Consider the following 23,408-nt stretch of genomic DNA (forward strand, 5'->3'; position numbering starts at 1 on the left):
AGCTTGGCCCGGGGAGGCGGCAGCCGAGCGCCCTCGGGGCTCAGGAGAAGGCCGCAGGCGCCGCCGTCGTGGCTGACCTCTTCGCCCGACCCCGTGTTCTTCAATTTCGGAGTCACGACCCCGCCGCGTCTCCTTGTTGGCTCATCGATCCTGCCCTCGAGCCCCGGCGGCCCCTCGGCCTGGGACGACGCGCGGCCCTGAAAACGCCGTCCTGGCGGCGCGGGGGCGGCGGCCGCCCGGGCTTCCCTCCCCCCGGCCCGGGGCGCGTCCTCGAGCGCTGCCGAGCGGCGGCCGCGGGCCCCCGAAGGGCCAGGTGCGGCGACCAGAGTCCCCGGAGGGGCTCGGGAGGTGGCGGGCCCGGCCCACGTGGCGGACGCGGCGCGGGCCGCGGGCTCTGAGGGGGGCCGGAGGCGGCGCCGTCCTGGGCCGGGCAGCCCGGGCCCCTGGGGCCGCGGGGTCAGACCCGGGGCTCGCGGAGGGGCGGCCTTCCCGACCTGCCCCCGGGCTCGGCCGCCGCCGCTCCTCCTGCGCCAACTGGCCGGGGCGGCGCGGGGCGGCGCGGGGCGGGGGGCGCCTTCGCTGCGTGGGGACCCAGGGGCCGCCGCCCGCCGCGAGGCTCCGTCAGACCTGGGCGCCCGGCCCCGGGGGAGGGGGAGGGGGAGGGGGCGGGGGAGGGGCGGGAGGGCCCGGGGGCTGCGACCCACCCTGTGGGGGAGTTTTGTCGGACCGAGAAGAGGGCGGAAGAGGGACCTGGAGACGGGTTTGCGGGAGCCGGGTCTGGGGCCGGATGCAGGGAGTGGGGTTTGGAAGGCAGCGGTGCTGGGTCGGGCTGTGTTCGGAGAGGGAAGGCGAAAGCGACCCGCACCGGGCACTGGGGGTCGAGCCAGGTCGCGGAGGACTTTGGTGTGCGGCTTTGCGTGCGTGTTTGCCCGGCGGTTTCTGTTGGGCTTGTGAGCACAGGGACGGCTTGCGGGATCGAATCGGAGGCTCGCTCGGACGGTGGGGTTTGGGCAGGCGGCAGCAGGCCCGCGGCGGCCCCCAGCCCCGGCTCCCCTGAGATGCGGCCTGCTTCCCCGCAGGTGCGCCGCGCGCTGTGGCCCGGGATGGCTCTGCCGCCGCCAGGGGAGGCCGGCCCGCAGGACAAGATGTGCTACGCGCCCGAGAGGCTCCAGCGCAGCCCCCAACACCTGGACGCCTACAACATGCCCTTCCTGCCCTACGGCCACTATGGGAACTTGCTACCCGCTGCGGAGGAAAATCTCCAGGCTTTCCCGCCCCGGGAGGCTGCGGTGTCCGAGCCCCACACCGTGCCCCCCTTCACCTTCCGGCCCGCGCCTCCCTTGCTGAGCTCCAGCCTGGCCCTGCAGAGGGAGCCACTCTACGATCTGCCCTGGTACAGCAAGCTGCCACCGTGGTACGCGATTCCCCACCTCCCCAGAGAGGTGCCACACTTCAACAGCAGCCACGAGTACAGAGGCGCCACCAGCGGAGACTTGGACCACGTTGGTGGCCAAAGCGACAGTGGCCAGTGTTGTGGACCTGAGATTTTAATTAAACCGACGGCTGTGAATGCTTCCCTGGTACCCGAGGTGATGAAGACCGCCCAGTTACTACCTTCCTCCCCAGGCAGGCGATCTGAGGAGGGCTCCAAACTCCCCAACCCGTATGGAAAGTCGATTCCCCGTTACCACTTCACCCAGGAGGACCTGCACTTCGTTTTGTTCGGGGTTATCCCCAGCGTGGAGCACTCAGCCCCTCTGCACCATGCAATTTCCGGCTTCCTGGTCCCCACAGACAGCTCTGGTAAAGGCGGTCACAACTGGCGTGAGTCAGGTGGCATGGGAACAGAGGTGGGAGCCCCAGGGAGTGGGGGAGGTGGGTGTCAAGGTGGATCTGAGACCGTACAAGTCCAGGGGGGAAGTGCATGTACTTCCCATCAGAGTATGAAGGGGGTAGGCCAAGCTCACTTCTGAGGCTCTACTTGCTTAAATGCATGATTCCTAAGGTGGGTTTTACTGGGAGCTGAGGGTCAAGAGAGACCTGGTTCACCCCGTGGACTTGTCAGCTGGGATCAGATTCTACCAGAAAGTACAAGATATCTCCTTGATAGCCTCATGCAGTTCATACTTGGAGTCCCAGCCTAGACAGCTATCTTGACCTTAGTCAAAGTCAGCAGGATCTCTGATTCTCTGATTCTTTAAGTTCTTTAAATTTGCAAAATGGGTTTAATCACATAACCTTCCAAGGGTTGTTCAGAGTCTCAAATGAGAAATTTTATGTATAATATATAAAAGGAGCGGAGGGAAAAAATAAAAAGGAGCAGGAAAAATATAAAAGGGTAAACCTCAAATTCAGCATAATGGTTACCTCTAAGATGTAGGGAGGGAAACACCTTATGAAAAATAAAGTTTTAACCCTCTTTTCTAGGATCCGATTCTCTTTGTCGAACTCTGGATAAAGACTCCCTTCAGCTACCAGAAGGTAGGCAGGGCTCCTTGCCTGCATTTTTGTCCCTGAACCAACACAGTGACTTTCCTCATTGGCTCTCCTGCCTTGGGTTTCCCCCAGGTCTCTGCCTCAAGCAGACGACGTTCGGAGAATTGCGGCATTTTGGTGTATTCTGCAGTAGCCTCATTGCCAAAGGAGTCAGGTTTGGGCCCTTTCAAGGTAAAGTGGTCAACGCCAGTGAAGTCAAGACCTATGGAGACAATTCTCTGATGTGGGAGGTAAATGAATATGTTTCTGGTGGGTCGACAAAGTGGGAAATGACACTGGTGGGGCACAATGTTGGCCTCTGGCCCTCTAGGAGATCACTAGCCTGGAGGAGGGGACACTCTGCTGTCTGTGCTGCCCGTTTTTGCAATATAAAGAGGAGGGAAAGGCAGAAGTTCACTGCATGAAGATAGCTCTTCGACATGAATTCTTTGCATTTTGTGCTGCCTTAAATCTGTGAAGAGTAACCATGGAATATGTATTTAAATAATTAATATTTGTCTATATTTATAGACAAAACCAAATGCTTTAAAGGTTATACAGTGGTGCTGAGAATATGCCAAAGAGAATAAAAACAAATTTTAAAATTTGTGGTATCATTTGCCTGTGACATTCGCAATGGATTTTTAAAAACCGATACTCTTGATTCTGTTGGGATGCATGCTGGTAAGACTCCAGTTTGTCAGAATATATCGATCGGATCCCTCCCCTTGGCCCAGAATTTCTACTTCTAGGACTATAGTTTAGGAAAGTAATCTGAAATTCAGACTATGTGGAAGATGTTAATCACAGAGTTGCTTATAATAACAAAACATTATTCGAGTCAGTGGAATTGCCAACAGCCCAGAAAGAATTAAAGTATGGCTCCACTAATATGCATGACAACTAGGTGGGGATAAAGCACAAATCTAATTGGTTGTCTTTAAGTTGTGAATTAAATGCAACCTTGCTCTTGTTCCCCTTTTTCTTGGCTAATGGAATTAACATATTCACTATAGAAATCTGAAAACGAAGCAAGCGATAGAAGTAAGAATCTTAAAATGTCACAGCACCTATGGAGATATTCTGAAGCTAATAAATCCATTTGGGCTTCATAATGTTAATAAGTAATAATAAATATATTCAGTGGACTCAAGCATGAGATTTGGACTATAAATTTTTAATAAGTAATTTTATAAGTGAGGCCAAAAGAAAGTGCATTTTAAACTTTCTGTTCTATTTTATTTAGATCTTTGAAGATGGTCATTTGAGCCACTTTATAGATGGAAAAGGAAATGCAGGGAACTGGATGTCCTATGTCAACTGTGCCCGTTTCCCCAAGGAGCAGAACCTAGTTGCAGTGCAGTGTCAAGGGCAGATATTTTATGAGAGCTGCAAGGAGATCTGCCAGAACCAAGAGCTCCTTGTGTGGTATGGAGACTGCTATGAAAAGTTTCTGGACATTCCTGTGAGCCTTCAAGTCACAGAACAGGGGAAGCAGGCTCCTAGGTCCTCTGAGGGTGAGTGTAACACCTTTGCCTTTCCCCGGGGAGTCTTTTCTAGTGGAAGGACTTGGCTCTTTTCGGAACTAGAACAACCCTTCAGCAGTCTCTCCCTGACCTGTGGGGCTCATCCCCCCACAGAGGCTAATGTGGGGGAGATTAAGCTGAGGGCATCTCTAACTAGGGGGACACTACCCAGCTGGAAGAAAGTGCCCTTATCTTTCCAAAGCTGCTGAAGGTACTTTTGTTCATAAGGATACCTTTTCTTTTTCTGATTCGCCTCTTTCTAGAGAAAAAAATAAGGGCAACATAAATAGATGCAACCTCTTGCCTAGGTGAGCCAGATTCTGATTCATCTCTGCTCAGACTAACCCAGCTGATGACCCCATCAAAGCCCTAGAGCAAGCGGTGCTTTTCCGATGGAGGTTGCAGTATCTTCATGTGGGAAATGTAGTGGTTTAGATCATCTTTAAAGGAGAAAAAAAAAAGAATAAAATAGAATAGAAAATGTCGATGTGAATCTCAAAGTAAGAGGAAGCATTGTTTGGGGAAGTTTTTTATTTCAAAAGGAGATGTGTGTACATGCTAAGTATCAAGTATAAAATGTCTTTCTTACTGTGGATCTTCGTCACCTTTGAGAAGCATTGAGCTAGACTCTCACTCTCAAATTTTATTTATTTATTTAAAGATTTTATTTATTTATTCATGAGAGACACAGAGGCAGAGACATAGGCAGGGGGAGAAGCAGGCTCCCTGTGGGGAACCCAATGCGGGACTCGATCTCAGAACCCCGGGATCATGACCTGAGCCAAAGGCAGATGCTCAACCTCTGAGCCACTCAGGTGTCCCTCACTCTGAATTTTTATTTTATTTATTTATTTTTTAATTTTTATTTATTTATGATAGTCACAGAGAGAGAGAGGCAGAGACTCAGGCAGAGGGAGAAGCAGGCTCCATGCACCGGGAGCCCGACGTGGGATTCGATCACCGGGTCTCCAGGATCGCGCCCTGGGCCAAAGGCAGGCGCCAAACCGCTGCGCCACCCAGGGATCCCTTACTCTGAAATTTTAATGTGGATGTGAATATCTGGGGATCTTGGAAAGATGCAGATTGTCATTCAGGGTTGGGACCTGAGATTCTGCTTTTTTTTTTTTTTTTTTTTTAAGATTTTATTTATTCATTCATGAGAGACAGAGAGGCAGAGACACAGTCAGAGGGAGAAGCAGGCCCCATGCAGGGAGCCTGACCTGGGACTCGATCCCAGGTCCCCAGGATCAGGCCCTAGGCTAAAGGCAGCACTAAACCGCTGGGCCACCAGGGCTGCCCAGATTCTGCATTTCTATCAGGCTTCCAGGGGAGGCTGATGGCTGTTGACCCCTGGACCACATGTGAGCAGCAAGAAGCTAGAGGACCACCAACCCACTTCTGGGAGTGAGCCTCTGGAATTTGCATTTTTAAAAGCTCTCGGAGTGATTTTTACTTACACAAAAGCTTGGGGAACGCCCCCACCCCACCCCCGCCATCCAGTAGGTGGTATGAGATAAATGCAAATTATTACAATGTGTGTGCATTGAATGAAAGCAGAAGATGTTAGGACCAACTTGGAAAAAGCTGCTTAAGGGTGAGGTGTGTTAGACTGGGAGAGAAAGGCAGGTTTGGGGAATAGTGAAACCAAAGGAAGGAGGACATGCTCACAGGGCTTAGGAAGTGAATAATGAACAGCCTCTTGTTTCAAGAGTCCAAATAATAAGGGATGCTTGAGTGGCTCAGTGGTTGAGCATCTGCCTTTGGCTTGGCTCAGGGTGTGATCCTGGAGACCCAGGATTGAGTCCCACATCAGGCTTGCCTGCATGGAACCTGCTTAAAAAAACTTTAAAAAAGGGGGGATCCCTGGGTGGCTCAGCGGTTTGGCGCCTGCCTTTGGCCCAGGGCGGGATCCTGGAGTCCGGGGATTGAGTCCCACGTTGGGCTCCCTGCATGGAACCTGCTTCTCCCTCTGCCTATGTCTCTGCCTCTCTCTCTCTCTCTGCGTGTCTCTCATGAATAAATAAATAAAATCTTTAAAAAAAAAATCTTAAAAAAAAAAGGGTCAAACGAGGGCCTGTCAAAATTGTCTTGATAAACTATCTTCCTGCTACCCCTGTTCGTGGATGGTGTGGGGGTCATGCTGGGAATGGTGGTGAGATTGTGGACTCTCTGAAGTGTGTGGACCTCACAGTTGTGTCATAATGATCACCAAACCAAGTCTTTTGGTCACTTCCAAAATGTACTGAATGTTTTTGAAATAAAAGTGAAAAGTAGATTTGAGAAAAACACATGCTTGATAATTCACAATATAATCATTGTTTTGAAAAAGCACTTAATGCTATGTATTAAGCTATTACAATGATCATAACTTTTGACTTCTCAGTAATACTCTTCTGGAAATTTGTCTTCTGAAAATAGTCCAGAAAGGAAAGCTTTGTCCATGAGGAGTTTTACTGTAGGACCATCCATATTAGTGAAAAATCACAAACAACCTGAACGCTCAATAGAAGACTAATTCTTGGGTAAATGATGATATATTAATATATGGAATAATATGGATGCAGAAATGAGAAATCCCTATCTGGTAATAAGGAACAGGGCTGAGGGTTTATGATAGTAAATGGGATTGAATATTGTATTTGGGACAATGTGTGGAAGGAAATCGGTGAGCAGTTTAATTTGTTGGAAAGAATTATGGATGAATTCATTTTTTTTTCTATTATGAGTGGTTTGGGATAGGATTAACAAGGAAAGAAAAATAAAAATTCCTCTGTCCTCTGAAAAGAACTGTTTTCCTCAAAGGCTTTAGGCGAGGATTGGTGGAAACTTCCCTCTTCAAGGTGTTGAGTGGAAGGGAAGAGTCTGAACCCTATGTAGGCGGGTTATTTGAGTATGCAAGCCTGCAGAATGTGTGTTTTGGGGGATGGAGGTGTGGAATGTGAAGACCACCCTTAATCGTTACCAAACTGTATGTGGTGGGGCAGGAGGCATCATTGTCCATGTTGGGAAAGCCCTTGGCTAAAAAAAGAGTAGTTAATGTGGTTGGGGCGGTGGAGAGGAGAAAGAAGGAAAGGGAACAGGATAAAATTATTAGGTTATAAAGTTAAATTTCCAAAGACCCGAGCAGAAAAGGTAGGCAGCTAAGGGGATGGTATGTCATTTTTTGCCTATGCCTAAGCCGTTGTTCTTATGCAAACTTACTATTGAACCATTACTCTGAATTTTGGTGTGCTTTAGTGCTTTGTAAATTTGGATCACTGATCCTGCCTTGTAGACCCTCTCCTCTCACCCCAAGAGCAGAAAAGCCAGGTATTTCTGACCAATGAAAATTCTAGCTCTGAACAAAAACCATCCCAGCAAGGGGATTCGGAAGAGTATTAGCACCTCAATGAAAGTGATAGACATCCCAGGCAGTGGCTGGTCCTGGGGTTGGTGGTTGCCTTCCTGGTTATTTACTTAGTGAATGGTTTATTTCCTTAGCTACCTGTAAAACGTGCCTGGGATGTAGTTGTCAACTAACAAAGCCCCTGATGGATAGCTTCCCTGCAGTCCTGATGCTAAAAAGATTTCCATCTACAGACTCTTGCATATACTTACTTACTCCTGGGTCTTCTCTCCCTCCCTAGGGCCAGACAATGAGGTCTCAGTGATGCATTCACAGTCAAAGCCACTTGATCCTCTGGAATCCAGAGTGTCCTCAGCAGGGATGCTTTTGTAGGTGGCCCCTGTCCTCTCCTCTCCTCCAACAATAGACACCCCTGGACCTGGGGACCTCCCTTGCTAGAGTCCGATGAACCCTCTCTAACCTCTCTCCCCCACCTCTTCCTTTGATAAAAACAGATTTACCTTTCTGGGTCTTGTCTATCACTCAGCGATAGTATCACTCATAGTGGTAAGAACTCAATAAGTGATAAGATTAAATTAATCATCATGATAACCCTATGAATACAAGGGAAGGCAAGATAATGTCATCCTGACTCTATACATGATGGTTCTAGCTCTGGAATCTTTTCCAAAAGTTCACAGAAGCAAACTGTAAGCTAAACAGGTGCCTAGGACTTCATAAATGGGGGCAAATGGAACAGCCCTTGTGAAGGCTAGAAAGTAAGCCATTGGTATCCATCATTATTTGGTGTTCATCATTGATGGAGGTGAACTGTTTTGAACTTAGAGCTTACGCTGATCTGAAAAGGGACACTGTAGGTATGTTTGGTATATTAACCTAACTGCTTAAGACCTGCCAGTCAAGAGTGCGTTAAAGAGCTGTTAGGGTTAGGGGGCGCCTGAGTGGCTTAGTCTTCAAGTGTGTGCCTTTGGCTCAGGTCATGATCCCAGAGTCCTGAGACTAAGCCTGAGTCCAGCTCCCTGCTCAGCAGGAGAGTCTGCTTCTTTCTCTCCCCCTGCCCCCCCCTTCCCTGCTTGTGCTCCCTCTCTCTCTCTCTAATAAATAAATAAAATCTTTCTTAAAATGAACTATAGAGTTGAACTGCTCTTAAGTAGGGCTGGAGGCACTGCTTCTACAAATACATTTCAGGGAACAAAAGGAAAGGAGAGCCTACGAATTAAGAACTTGAGCAGAAAAAAAAAAAAAAAAGAACTTGAGCAGACATAGCAAACCATAGACTACAAGAAGACTTTGAATCCTAAATTGAACTAATTGGAAAATAATTAAACGTATGTGTATACCAATGTATTTCTTTAAGGAAAAAATAATTGTTTAAGTATGTCAGTGGCAATATGGTTACTACTTTTTAAAAAGTATTGTCTTTTAAAAATTATAGTTTGAGGTATTTTATGAACCAAATGATGATTACTATGGAAATAGTCATGGAGGCAAGTGATATAAATGAAAACAAAATTGGCTATGAGTTGGTCATTATGAAAGCTTGGTGTTGAGGACGTGAGGGTTAGACTCCATTGTTTTGACTTTCCTATATGTTTAAAGTATTCTGTAATGGAAGTTTTTTAAACTTCCTCTTGGAAGAAGTAAGAATGCAGTAAGATAGCTGACAAAGCCACTGGCACTTATTTCCCCTGTGTTTGACAGAGTCTGCAGAAGGCTACAGATGTGAAAGATGTGGAAAAGTATTTACCTACAAATATTACAGAGATAAGCATCTCAAGTATACCCCTTGTGTGGACAAGGGTGACAGGAAATTTCCCTGCTCTCTCTGCAAACGATCCTTTGAGAAGCGAGACCGGCTCCGGATCCATGTCCTTCATGTTCATGAGAAGCACCGGCCTCACAAGGTAGGAAGTAGGGCTGGTGAATGACGGATGGCCCGTAACTCACATTGCTTTCATGCTCCTACCTCAAACGCCTGAATCCACCTTGAGGATCTCCTAGGTATGAGTTGCTGGGACACAGTACCTGATAAGACAGGGTCTGTGGAAGAGAGGACAGTGCTGTGGACAGTGGTTGGATGTGAACTACCTTAAGAGGTAGTCCCTTAGGGGCAGTGCTAGGACAGATGGACAAGGCAGAGAAGTGCACGATGGAAGGGTGTCTGCTTCTACCTGGACACATAGGTTGTGAAAGTTCTCAAGGTGGCCTTGAGCCGAGCCTGAAAGGACAACGGGATAAAACTAAGAGTAATCTTCGTAAAATTGCCCTTATCCACCCCTTCCTGTTCACTGCTAAGCTTCAGAAGAATCCCAATCCCTATATTATTTGCTCCTGTAAAATTTGAGTATTTTTACAATAATCTAAGAACTCCTTTTTGCTCATCAAAAGACATTTAACACAATTAGTTTTCAGTAACCCCTTGGTGATGCAGATCTACAAAGATATCCACGCCAACCTGAATCCCTCTAAATCCCAGTTCCCACAGAAAAGCACATACAACTAGAATTCTAAGAACATTTGAAGTATTAAGACAATGAAATTCTATCTTTTACCTGTTGACTAGGCAAAAGGAAAAAGGTATGCTCCAGTATATTTTGATAGTAGGAAGTTAGATATTGCATGTTCGCATGTTCATCAACACAGAACTGGTTGTATAAATTATGTTTTGCTTATTAACCCAAAACAAGCTGCAGAATATGTATATCATGATGCCATTGGAAATGGTTTATTGCATATGCTATACATGACGCTCACACATGAATGGAAAAGTGGAAAGTTAACACATCAGACTGCTAACTCGTTCTGGGGGTATGATGAAGAACAAAGCCAAAATCGATTTTCATACTTTTCACTTTGGTAAATGTTTAAATTTTTTTATTTCCAATTTGGGGGGAAAAATGTATGCTTGGTAAATAGAATTTGCAGAAAGCAAAACAAAAGTCACCTGATATGCCATGACCCAAGTTGAAACATTTAAGGTGTAACTTTTTTCTATATGTGTATGTGAATATGTGTGTGTATGTGTTTAGTACACTTTGGGCTACTGTGAGGCTACTTTTCTGACTTGACACTACATCATGACTAATTTTATAAACATGGTAATGGCTGCATCAGTGTATGAGATGGATGTGCCATCATTCATTGAACCAATCTCCTGCTTTGTGAATTTTCCCCCCAGTATGTCTGCCTTGAACAATATTATATAGAAATCATTATCTCTGTTATCCGTGTCTGATGATTTCTATGGGATAGATTCCTAGGAGAAAAACCGGGTCAAAGGGTGTGTACAATTTGAAGGCTCGAATTGAAGCACTAACCTGCTTTCCAGAGAAGGTGTCAATTTATGGTCCATCCGGTGGTGTTTGCAGTGTGGTAGGCAGCACTGAGCCTCTTGCGGTACTGCTGTCCTTTTATGTTGCCATTTTGATAGATGAAAATGATATCTTGCTTTAATTTGCATCTTACTTAGTAACGTGGTTTGAAATGTTTAAACTATATTTTATTGGCACTTTGTATTTGTCCTGCAATCTGTCAATATATGTCCTTGGAAAATATTTCTTTTTTTTTTCTTTTTTTTTTTTTAATATTTCTATTGCTACATGCTTTTGTAATATTTCACAAGTCATATTTGATCAATTCTAGGTTTTGGAGTTTTTTGACCTTTATGTTTCTGAAACATATTTTCTGAAACCGAATGTGTTTAACAAGTGATGGTATACTATAATTTTAGTCAGTAGCATTTTCATTTTTAGTTAGCACAGCAAGTGATGATGGATCTTAATGGCCAATGGGATATACACCACTTGGGATATTTGTCAAGTTTGCTGTGGCTGGACCAGAGGCTATTTGTTAAGAAAGTGGAAACTACAGGACTTATTTTTGTTTGTTTTTAACTAAAAAGAATACAGGAAAAGGTTATTAGGGCTCACTCAAGATATTTCTACTAAAATGTTGGCTAGGTCCTCTGCCTAAACTCTGAGTGGTGGTCTTGGGTTGGGCTTCGGAGAAGCTGTACTCAGGTGCTGCCATCTTTGAAACTGGGGACTGTTGACCAGGCCATCTGTAGGTGACAGGGATGACAAGGAAAGTGTGGAAGCTAGTAATAAGTGAAATAAGAACTCGATTTTACAGTAGAGCTGAGGAATAATAATTTTAAACTGGCAATACAAGAGGATGAATCCTGTGTCCTCAGTATTCCCAAGAATTCTTCTTTAGTGATCTTCTCTTTGCAAACTCTCCCTGCGTGGTCTTGTATTATGACTATAAATAGCATTTTACATTGGGTTTTGATCTCTAGCCAATTCTGTCCTAAGCTCATCTGTCTAGCTGTATTCTGAGCATCTCAACTGAAGTTTCTCATGGCACTTCTTTCTTACTTTTTTACTGCTAAACATTTTTTATGCTGTTAGTTTTATTTTATATACTTTTTAAGTTTGAGTACTTAACTTCTAAGGCAATTAAATATACTTAGTTTCTGCAGAAGCTCAAAACAAAACATTAACTTAATTTGAAAAAAAAAAAAATCTCCAGTGAAGCAGACATGCAAAACATAAGATAAATGATTTTATTTTATTTTTTTTTTAAATATTTTTTTTTTATTTATTTATGACAGTCACAGAGGGAGAGAGAGAGAGGCAGAGACACAGGCAGAGGGAGAAGCAGGCTCCATGCACCGGGAGCCTGACGTGGGATTCGATCCCGGGTCTCCAGGATCGCGCCCTGGGCCAAAGGCAGGCGCCAAACCGCTGCGCCACCCAGGGATCCCAAGATAAATGATTTTAAAAACAAAAACAAAAAACATTCCATTTCTGCAAGAAAGAAAAAATGCTTGACCAAAAAAAAAAATGTCAGAAGATGCTGGGTGCAAACCAACAGTGGAAAACTTCGTATTATCACCCGTTTCTAACATTTAAAACCTAAATGTACCTCTTTTTCAGATGATTTGTCAAGCATAATTAATAAAGAACACAAAAATGTCAGAGGAAATCTCTAGTTCATAACAATGAGACCCAAAAATTTATACACGAATTTAGAATGTTAGCCCTCTCCACCCTCCTGAAATTCCTGACCAATGGAGAGAAGCCGGTTTTTCCAAAAAGCATTTTTTTTTAATATTCTATCCATTGCTCAAAATTATGCCAGACTTTAGCTTTCTTTATTTTCTGTTTTTTACTTCCTTCCAAGCTTTTTGTTTTTGCTAGGATTTCTAATTACAAGAGGAAAATGTAGTTTCTTATTTTGTGTGTGTGTATGTGTGTTTGTAGTTTCTTAATTGTGTAAACCTGTGTAATATTTACATCTTCTTTGAAAGCGTTCTTCAGGGAGCTTATTCGAATTTGAAGCAGTTGCTTTATAGGCCTGTGAATTATCGTATTTGGATGGTTACCATCACGTTTATGAATTAGTTCCACTGATTTTTCTATCCTGCTCTTCCTCTTTCTTGATTTCCTTTTTGTAATACTGGGTCATATCTTCAAATAATTTTTTATCTAAAGGTTTTATTATTCATGAGAGACACACAGAGAGAGGCTGAGAGAGAAGCAAGCTCCCTGCGGGGAGCCTGATCCAGACTCCATCCCAGGACCCCAGGGTCACGCCCTGACCCTAAGGCAGATGCTCAAGCACTGAGCCACCCAGGCATCCCCAAATAATTGTTGTTGTTGTTTAATTTTATTCATTTATTTTTAAGATTTTATTTATTTATTCATGAGAGACAGAGAGAGAGAGAGGCAAATACATAGGCAGAGAGAAGCAGGCTCCATGCAGTGAGCCCGACGTGGGACTCGATCTTGGGACTCCAGGACCACGCCCTGGGCCAAAGGCAGGCACTAAACCACTGAGCCATCCAGGGATCCCCCTAGAAATCATTTTTAAAAACCTTCAAGACATCTTTCTATTTTCTCTTATCATTTGGTGGCAATTTGTTTCTGGTCTGTTTTATAAATAACCAGTTTTCTTCTTTGTGGAAACTGCACTTTATCTTTGGAATTCTGAAATTTTAACAGAACATGTCAAGTTGGGAGGTCTTTCTCTTTGTTTTCTGCTTTGTAATCAGTGAAATATAATGTACTCTTTACATTTGAAGACACAAGTTCTAAACTGAAAGGAATTTTCTCGTTCATCTGTCTTCTAGATCTTTGCTCTTCCTGGAACTCCTTTTGGCCAGATGTTCAATCTACCTCCCTGTGCTTAACCTTTCATTTCTTTTGCTCTTCATTCTCAGAGTCCCCTAATCCTGTTTTCCAAGTCATGTATTTAGACTTTATATTTGATCTCTTCTTTTGCAGTATTAACTCAAACATCTGACCAGAACCCAGGATTGCAGATTTGTCAGGGTAGCCCTGGGTTGTTTTTCTACTACCTTAATTAGACCCCTCAGCTTGAGTCTGTAGCCTCCGACTACAGACATATGCTGGATAAAAACAATATTACACCTCTTATAAACATAATGGCAAAATGAAGACGCGATTTTAACTGTATGTTTCTTTTACACCTTAGTGTTCTACCTGTGGGAAATGTTTCTCTCAGTCTTCCAGCCTAAACAAACATACAAGAGTCCACTCTGGAGACAGACCATACCACTGTGTATATTGTACAAAGGTAAATGGAACCTCCTTCCAAGGGATCTGCATTGAGCCCTGTTTGGATGTTCATGGATAAGAACTTGAAGCATAAAGCCTGGCTTATAAGGAGTTCTTAGTTAGTCCATTATCAGCCCAATCCCCATTTTTACCACTGAATATGCTCCAGTTTGCTTAAGATGGTCAAATATGACCTCCTATTGCCAAATTGGCATTTACGACATATGTAATGAAATATACCCCTAGGGGTACTGGATGGCTCAGTTGGTAGAGCATGAGACTCTTGAGCTCAGGGACAGGAAGTTCAAGCCCCGTATTGGATGTAGAGATTACTTAAATAAACTTAAAAAAAAAAAGAAGAAGAAGAAGAAGAAGTACACCCCTAATTTACAAGGAGACCTGATGATTGCAGACATGGTTACATAGTATTTAAGAGCATAGAATCTAACTTCCTAGAGCAAGAGTGCTAAAGTGGAATCTAATGTAAATTATACATACAGAATATTGAAATGATAAAAATGAAGAGACAGATATGTGATTAGGGGGTCACTGGAATAGAAACTATGGTTTGACCATGCTTTAGAAATTATACCTAAACACATCATGTCCTATTTCGATGATAAACATCTGTGCTGTTCAATGCTTAATTAGCCATTAACCATATGTAGCTATTTAATTTAATAAAAATGAAATAAAATGGCAAATTCTGTAACTTGGGTGTACTATCCACATTTCAAGTGCTCAATAGCTCCGTGTGGCAAGTGACCACCAAATTGTATAGTACAGACATAGACCACTTTTGTCATTGCAGAAAGCCCTGGTGGATAGCACTGGAAGAGACTGGTACTATCATCCAGCTACTTAAATTTTTATGATAAAGCCATGAAAGAAACCTAGGCCATGTTAGAGGGATATCTAAACGTCCCACAGAAACATAAAACATTGAGTGTACCAGGCTTAGGGACAAACACTGCTGAAGAACTTGTGTGTCAATAGAATGAAAATAATCAACATAGAAAAATGAGGCTGACACATAAGTAGACCATGTGGAGCCAGCACAAGCTATAGGAAGAGACCGTGGATTTGTTTTGTTGTTGTTTTGTTTTAAAGATTTATTAAAGACAGAGAGAGAGGGAGAAAACATAGTTAGAGGGAGAAGCAGGCTCCATGGAGGAAGCCCAATGTGGGACTTGATCCCGGTGCTCTGGGATCACGCCCTGAGCCAAAGGCAGACACTCAAACTGCTGAGCCATGCAGGTGTCCCGAGACCGTGGATTTGTGTGAAAAAAAAAAAGCAAGCTGTCCTACGGAAGAAATTCTCTCCAGCGGGGTTTCCAAGGCAAGGTCACAAAATAGCCCCACGACACATCCTGTTTCTGGGTTCTTACTCTGATCCTCACGTTGGACTTATAGCTTACCTAAGATTGAGAAATGCTTGGAAGGGGAATTAAATCCACGTAGGACATGAACTAGTTATTTGGCATCCCGGTTTACACATTAGACTCCAGTTACTTAAGCTGGTGAAGACTGGCCAGGTTCCAGACAAGTATGGCTTGTGCACCTCACTAGGTAATGACCCAACTCCAGACACCCCATTGTTCAGTGCTTTTCTCCCAGCCCCTCAAATCTGAAGTCACCAGGTGTTTAACCTGGTGTTTTATACCACCAAAATAAAGTCATTACGTCTCTAATATATTACTTGAAGGTGACAAAGGTCAGAGCATAGTACTGAAATGAATGAGGAGAAAGGCTATAAATAAGGGAAAGAACAGAATTGGCCAAGAGAAGATGTAAAAACAGCAAAGTACTCATGTTACAGCCATTCTGGAAAAGTTTGGCAATTTCATTGAAAACCAAACTTGTTAACTACCACAGAACCCAGTAATTGTCCTCCTGGGCACTTATCTCAGAAATGAAGGTGTATATATTCACACAAAAACCTGTACACAAATGCTTGTAGCAGCTTTATTCACGAGAACTCAGACTGGAAATAACCCAGATGTCCTTCAGTGGGAGTGTGATTGAACAGACTGAGGCATATTCCCCTCCTCTCCCCCCATGGAGTGCTACCCGCAATAAAAAAAAGCATGAACTGTTATGCACATACCAACCTCAATGGATCTCCAGAGAATCAAAAAGTTTTAAGGTTTTTTTGTTTTTTAGAGAGCAAGTGCTTAAGAGCTGGGTTGGGCTGGGTTGGGGGTGGGGCACAGTGGAAGAGGGAGAGAATCCTAGCAAGCTCTATGCCCAGGGCAGAGCCTGACCTGGGGCTTGATCCCAGGACCCTGAGACCATGACCTGAGCCAAAATCAAGAGTCAGATGCTTAGCCGACTGAGCCACCCAGATGGCCCTCAGAAAGTTGAAGTTTAAAAAAATAAATAAAAATAAAATTAAAAAAAAAACAAAGAAAAAGAAACCAGAGTGTCCGGCTGGCTCAGTCTTTAGAGCATGCAGACCTTTTTTTTTTTTTTTTTTTTTTTTAAGATTTTATTTACTTATTCTTGAGAGACACACACAGAGAGGCAAAGACACAGGCAGAGGGAGAAGTAGGCTCCCCTCCAGGAGCCGGATCCCTGGGAGCACACTCTTGAGTTTAAAGGCAGAGTGGCTGAGCCACCCAGGTGTTTCTCCACCCCCACCCCCCTCACCCCAGCATGCAACTCTTGATCTTGGAGTTGTAAGAGTGGAAAGATTACTCAACAAAGTCTTAAAGAAAAGAAAAAAATAAGGTTCTGATTTATGCAGAGACCTTGGCCAATAGTAGCTGCTCCATAATGCACATTCTTGGGGTGTGGTCCTAGGACCAGCCACACTGGAATTGCTTGTTTAAATGGAGGCTCCTGAGCCTTCTGTCAGTTGTGCCCTTTTTACGAAGGCTACTACTGTTGACCAAGCCTGCTCTATGGCCTGAAAACCCAGATTCATCCATTGGAGAACTAAGGATCAGTGACAGTGAAATTAACCCCTTTGCCTAGTTAGCTGTCAGGGTGAAGGAAGTTTACTTCTGCTGCTTTGTGTTCTCTGCAGAGGTTCACTGCCTCCAGCATCCTCCGCACACATATCAGGCAGCACTCCGGGGAGAAGCCCTTCAAATGCAAGTACTGTGGGAAATCTTTTGCATCCCACGCCGCTCACGACAGCCACGTTCGGCGCTCACACAAGGAGGATGAGGGCTGGTCTTGCAGCATCTGTGGAAAAACCTTTCCGAATCAAGAAGCATCCTACTCCCATATGAAGCTGCATGAAGGCCACTAGCCCTCAGAGTATGGAGACCATGCAAATCTAAAGGCTAGGATTCTGTCTTCATTTTTGTCGCTTTTGGGTGTGTCAAGTGAACAGGTGATAGTTACACTGAGATGAGAAACAGAAAAATGGGACCAGCCAATGAACTGGATTTATCGATTTATTTCCTCTGCTTTCGCAGAAATATTTTCCACAAAAACGGAGTTTTGGTGAATCTACCTAGAAATAGTGAGAGCTGGCTATTGATATAGCTCAAGGGGTCTGGAAACCACACAAACCCTGGGAGAGGGACTGTATTTTATTTCAGAAACTGGGAGTAAGTAGAGTTTGATTTTTGTGATGAAAATTACCCTTTCTCTACTATTTGCTTTGGATTGTAATATGGCTGTGGCCGTTACCTGGTCTATTCTTCATAGAATAAATTCTTTAAAAATTCATTCAACTCTGAGCTTCATTATATTATAACTAAGTGTTCAGACATAAATTAATCCCTCGTCTTTTTTGGAGTCATTTTAAACCCCTGGTTCCCACCCACCCCCATCACGTGACAAATGCCTGTTAATTTGTTTAACACCACACAATTACTCAGAGGACACAGAAGTTATTTATTCACCTCATCATCTATGAGCTTTGTAATTGGGGAAGAAAAATTATTACCAAATGAAGAAAGGCTTAAAAATTGCAAATCGACTAAAAAATAAATATGTATTGCTCTAGTTTTAAACCTGATTTCATTCCTGATAAAGAGACCAGTGGAATCTTTTCAGGTCTAATTAGTGGTTCATACTAGTATATTGAATGTTTAAAAAAAAAAAAGGAGGAGGAGAAAAATGCGCTTATCAGTTACCACGAAGCGAAGCGGATACAAGCCTTGGGGAATATGTTTTCTAATGTGAGAGAGAGGAACTCATTTCATGTGGGTAATATTAGCCAATATTTATAAATGAACATGAAACCTGTTGGATGGTACCACTGGCCTCCCCATTGACAGATTAGAAATCTAGGCTGAGAATAAGGAAGTGATGCAGTCTTTGCCTCCAAGGGACAAAGCCAAGTCTCACCACTCCACTGCCCAGTTTCTTAACGAATGAGAACCAGTATGCTCAACAATGAATCCTGCTAAGGACATAGCATTTTTCAACCAATGATCCCATTCTTCCCTATATTAAAGCAAACAACACACTTTTAAATATTCACAGGAACATTTGAGACCAGAATAAAAGTGTTCCATAGGCGACCATATTACTAAGCTATTATGTCACATCCCTAGCCATGCTGCTATTGACTGCTTAGGATTTTTCCTCACCCTTTATCCATGGTCCATGGCTTTCAAAGTGGAGCAAATTCAATATGGAACAGATGCCCCATCCAGAGGGAGGCTCCCAGCTGTAGCAGAGTCCTTTGAGAAAGGGCTGTAGTGCAGGTGGAAAAGCAGTGACAGATTTTCCTCTGGGGAATCCTGCTGCCTTGACTAGGTCTGAGTAATTTATCCTAATGGGAATGTGCCCTGTTGTTTTAGGACTGTTTTAGTTCATGTTAATTAAGTCAGAACAATGGTCTTTTGAAAAGATGGGGGCTCATCCTGTAATTAGGCAGCCTTTCTTTGACTGCTAGTTCATTTTAAAATCAAACAGTAAAAAAAATAAAAAAATAAAAAAATAAATAAAAAAAAAAATAAAATCAAACAGTAAAGCAAGACATCAGGAACTCGTGTGATGCCAATTTTTTCACTAGTTGAATAATTCAAATTAAGTACTTTGTTCTTTGAGCCAGCATAGTAGCAAAGGAAGGTAAAAATTTTTTTTTTTTTGTCCTTTTCTAGCAGTCACTTCGAAATGCCTCCATGCCAAGTAATACTGTATACGGACCAAGCCGACTTAATCTGACCTGCTTCCACAAAGTTTGGATCATCCTGATCAGATTACATATCTCAATTTTTGGTTTGGAAAATGTAGTCAATTCACAACATCCTTCTTTAGTAATTACGTTAAGCTCTCATATTTATTTAAAACATGTATCTCATCTTTTTTTTTTTTTTTTTTTAAGATGTTATTTACTTGAGAACAAGCATGGGGGGTGGACAGCAGAGGGAGTTGGAGAAGCCGACTCCCTGCTGAGCAGGGAGCCCAATGCAGACTCTGATCCCAGCACCCTAGGATCCTGACCTGAAGGCAGACGCTTAACCGATAGAGCTATCCAAGCACCCCTCATCTATTTTTTTAAAGTAATCTTTATGCCCAAAGCTGAGCCAGCCAGATGCCCCTTAAGTGTGTATCCTACCTATTTTTTATTTTTATTTTTTTAAGATTTTATTTATTTATTCATGCGAGACACACACAGAGAGACAAGCAGAGAGAGAAGCAGGCTCCATGCAGGAAGCCCGATGTGGGAATCTATCCCGGGACTCCAGGATCAAGCCCTGGGCCAAAGGCAGGCGCTAAACCACTGAGCCACCCAGGGATCCCCCCTACCTATTTTTTTAAAGATAATTTGAGTCTGGTTATAACAATTTTAAAAAGACTAAGGCAGTCCATTAACCATTACATGAAAGTAGAATGAAATTAAAGCTCTGGGCTGATACAATTGCACCTGCTAGATATTGTTGGAACATCACACATGAAATACAGATTCTAGAGTTGAACAAGCTTGTATTTGTCTACCATTTCCTCATTTGCATAATGCCGGGCAAGTCATTTCATTTCTGAGGTTTAACATTTTCATCCATAAAATTATGTCATAATTATGTTGTAGGGTGTTAAGAGGATTAAATAAAATGAGATGACTTTCATTCCGGATGATACTTAATAAATCCATTTCCTTTCTCTTGTCCGTCAAGGAGACAGAATTATGTAGATTTTACTGATGTCTATCTTTGAGTGGTTCTCAGAAAGTGTGATTCCTGAATCAGCAATGTCAACATCACCCGGGGACTTGTTAGAAAGGTGAATTCTCTAGTCCTACCCAATATCTACTGAATCAGAAATTCTGAGGGTGGGGCCCAACAGTTTGAGAACTGTGGCTGTATTTGAGATCTCTTCCTAGTCCCTGCAGCAAAGCAATGGGTAAAACTGAACAGCAGTATAACATGGCAAAATCACAAAAGCTGTTCATTAGGAGGAACCCTTAGAACACAGATTGCAGGCACAATAGTGCTCTTCCTTGGAATAATAGATACCAACAGAACACAATTTTGTCTTTTTACTGTTGGAAATACAGAACTCTTTCTGCTGCTATGACCTGATCAATGGAATTTAAAAGCCCGCTCATGAGTTAATTTCTCTGGTTATATTTCTTTTCTCAATCTGAGTCTAAGTGTGATGATAAATAGCATCCTTTGATTCATTCAAATGTTCTTTTAAAAAATGTATAAAAAGGGACATCTGAACCCTAGAAAAATAAGTAGGCTCAAAATAAAGTGGTCTCCTGATATTGATGGAGCTCTTAATGGGCCCTCAGGGTGTCCTAGGACTGGGGGAAGTTGCTAGTTGCAACAAACAAAGCTAGCAAAGCAGACAGATGCTTGAGTCTAGGCTCAGCGTGGTAGCCATAAAGTCATAGCTCCATTTGTACCCAAGCAATGATGGGCAGGTTGGGATTTGGAGGAGCTGCCATTCACAATATGATAGGGATAAGATCACAAATACTGTCCTAGACTACCTATTATTGTTGAGCCTAACTTTGACACCACAGGTATTTCATTCATGGGGATTTTAAGTACTTTGAGTTATTTATGACTTCTTAGGCCCAGTAATTGCACTGAACTGTGATTTCTTGAACCCTATCCAAAGCTTAGAAGGACACATTTCTACACTGAATTTTAATAAAAACATGTAACCAGAACATCACATCACAGCACTTTTTTGTTGACTACATATGTCAAAATAGAAGAACCAAAAATTTTTTTTAGGATTTTATTTATTTATTCATGAGAGACAAAGAAAGAGAGGCAGGGACACAGGCAGAGGGAGAAGCAGGCTCCGTGCAAGGAGCCCATGTGGGACTCGATCCCAGATCCTGGGATCATGCCCTGAGCACTGAGCTACCCAGGCGTCCCAGAATAACCAAAACTTTTAAAGAATAGTGTTAATATAAAATAGAAAAAAACTTCTACCTCATTGATAATCTCTTCCATAGAGTATGGGAATCTCATAGAAAAGAATACTTTTTTGGGCAGCCCAGGTGGCTCACCGGTTTAGTGCTGCCCTCAGCCCAGGGTGTGATCCTGGAGTCCCGGGATAGAGTCCCACATCAGGCTCCCTGCATGGAGCCTGCTTCTCTCTCTGCCTGTGTCTCTGCCTCTCTCTCTGTGTGTGTCTCATGAATAAACAAATAAAATCTTTAAAAATATATATATACATAGAAATATAAGGCACATGAAGCTTTCCTTTACTGTTGCAAAGAATTTTTACTTTATTGCTTTGTTGACCTAAAGTAACTTTGATAAAATATGGTATTTTGAAATGAGATATTTAGCCCTAATTGCAGTGAAGGTAGAGAAGGGTCATGGAGAAGATTTGGGGGGTAGGGGTTGCATATGTTTTCAGGATAAAATATGTTTTCACTGCCACTTTTTCATCTTAAATTATCTCAAGAATTTTGTAATCTTGGGCGGCCCTGGTGGCTCAGCGGTTTAGCACCTGACTTCGGCCCAGGGCATGATCCTGGAGACCTGGGATCAAGTCCCACGTTGGGCTCCCTGCATGGAGCCTGCTTCTCCCTCTGCCTGTGTCTCTGCCTCTGTCTCTCTCTCTCTTTCTCTGTGTCTGTCATGAATAAATAAATAGAATCTTAAAAAAAAAAAAGAATTTTGTAATCTCATATTAAAAACTGGGATAAATTGGGCAGCCCAGGTGGCTCAGTGGTTTAGCACCTGACTTTGGCCCAGGGCATGATCCTGAAGACCCGGGATCGAGTCCCACGTCGGGCTCCCTGCATGGAGCCTGCTTCTTCCTCTGCCTGTGTCTCTGCCTCTCTCTCTCTCTCTCTCTGTGTTCTCATGAATAAATAAAATATTTTTTTAAAAAACTGGGATAAATTGTGTATGCTTTCACGTAAATTCTACCTATATGCTCATGAAATTTGATTTGGATTTATTTCTAGCATAGTACTTTGTGTCGAAGGCAGTTTGCTATCAAAATATATCAAAGGGGGGGATCCCTTGGTGGCTCAGTGGTTTGGTGCCTGCCTTCAGCCCGGGGTGTGGTCCTGGAGACCCGGGATCGAGTCCCAGGTCGGGCTCCCTGCATGGAGCCTGCTTCTCCCTCTGCCTGTGTCTCTGCCCCTCTCTCTCTCTCTCTCTCTCTCTCATGAATAAATAAATAAATATGTAAATATATATATATATATCAAAGGGATTGAAATTGCGTTCTTAATTATTTACAAACGGTTTAAAAATGTTATGTGCTCTTCCGCTTGCTTTCACAGTATGTTCTGTTTTACATATATCTATATTAATTGTTTTTTAAATACCAATAAAAATAACAAGTAAGATTTTCGAACCAAATATGTGATCTTTCCTCATTTTTAACCAGTTAGACACAGCAAGACAACTAAAAAGGCAAACACCGACCGCCCACATCACTTTGGGCTTGTTTTTGACAACAGCAGGATTTTTCCTTTTCAAAGGTTTTCCCCACCTCTGATTGTTGCAAGACTGTTAGTAACCTGAACTGAGAAAGGTGGGCAGGAATCCTCGTGAAGTCCACTCTTGTGGGTTATCTGATTTAAAGGTGCCAGAGCAAAAAAAAAATAAAATAAAAAATAAAGGTGCCAGAGCCAAATTCTTCAACTTGTTTTGAAACTCTATTCCATTAAAAATGGGCAAGATGTCTTCTAAGGTTGTTGCAGTTTCTCCTTTAGCCAAAGGTCTCTGTTCCCTCCCTTTTTTTTTACTTTAAATTTTAATTATTTTATTTTATTTTATTTTTTAAAATTTAAATTCAATTAATTAGTATGCAATGTATTATTGGTTTCAGAGGTAGAAGACAGTGATTCATCAGTCTTTTCTTTTTTTTTTTTTAAGATTTTATTTATTCACTTGACAGCACAAACAAGGGGAGGAGGAAAGGGAGAAGTAGGCTCTCCAAGCAGGGAGCCCTATGAGGGCTCTATTCCAGAACCCTGGGATCATGCCCTAAGCAGAAGGCAGATACTTAACTGAGCCACTCAGGAGCCCCAATTCATCAGACTTATATAACACCCAGTGCTCATTATCACACGCCCTCCTTAATGTCCAT

The 23,408-nt window shown here is 43.1% G+C and overlaps 1 protein-coding gene across 8 annotated transcripts in view; it reads left to right on the forward strand.

Moving 5' to 3' along the window:
* The first annotated feature begins 1,079 nt into the window (after positions 1-1,079).
* Positions 1,080-23,408, forward strand: part of PRDM14 (PR/SET domain 14) — a 183,347-nt gene continuing 161,018 nt past the window's right edge. For 5 of the 8 annotated variants that reach the window (XR_013367184.1, XR_013367186.1, XR_013367187.1 and 2 more), the window contains exons 1-5: positions 1,080-1,824; positions 2,428-2,481; positions 2,569-2,726; positions 3,722-3,992; positions 9,049-9,251. Coding sequence is in view for 3 of the 8 variants with exons in the window: in XM_077876620.1 (XP_077732746.1) it covers positions 1,104-1,824; positions 2,428-2,481; positions 2,569-2,726; positions 3,722-3,992; positions 9,049-9,251; positions 13,846-13,947; positions 16,957-17,184 (1,737 nt within the window). In the remaining 5 variants the exon portion in view is untranslated. Of the gene's footprint in view, positions 1,825-2,427; positions 2,482-2,568; positions 2,727-3,721; positions 3,993-9,048; positions 9,252-13,845; positions 13,948-16,956; positions 17,610-23,408 lie in introns of those variants that run through there. The other 3 variants (XM_077876620.1, XM_077876621.1, XM_077876622.1) reach the window with 3 other exon arrangements.

This window comes from Canis aureus, chromosome 28, assembly GCF_053574225.1.
Source record: "Canis aureus isolate CA01 chromosome 28, VMU_Caureus_v.1.0, whole genome shotgun sequence".
In the NCBI taxonomy this organism is placed as follows: domain Eukaryota; kingdom Metazoa; phylum Chordata; class Mammalia; order Carnivora; family Canidae; genus Canis; species Canis aureus.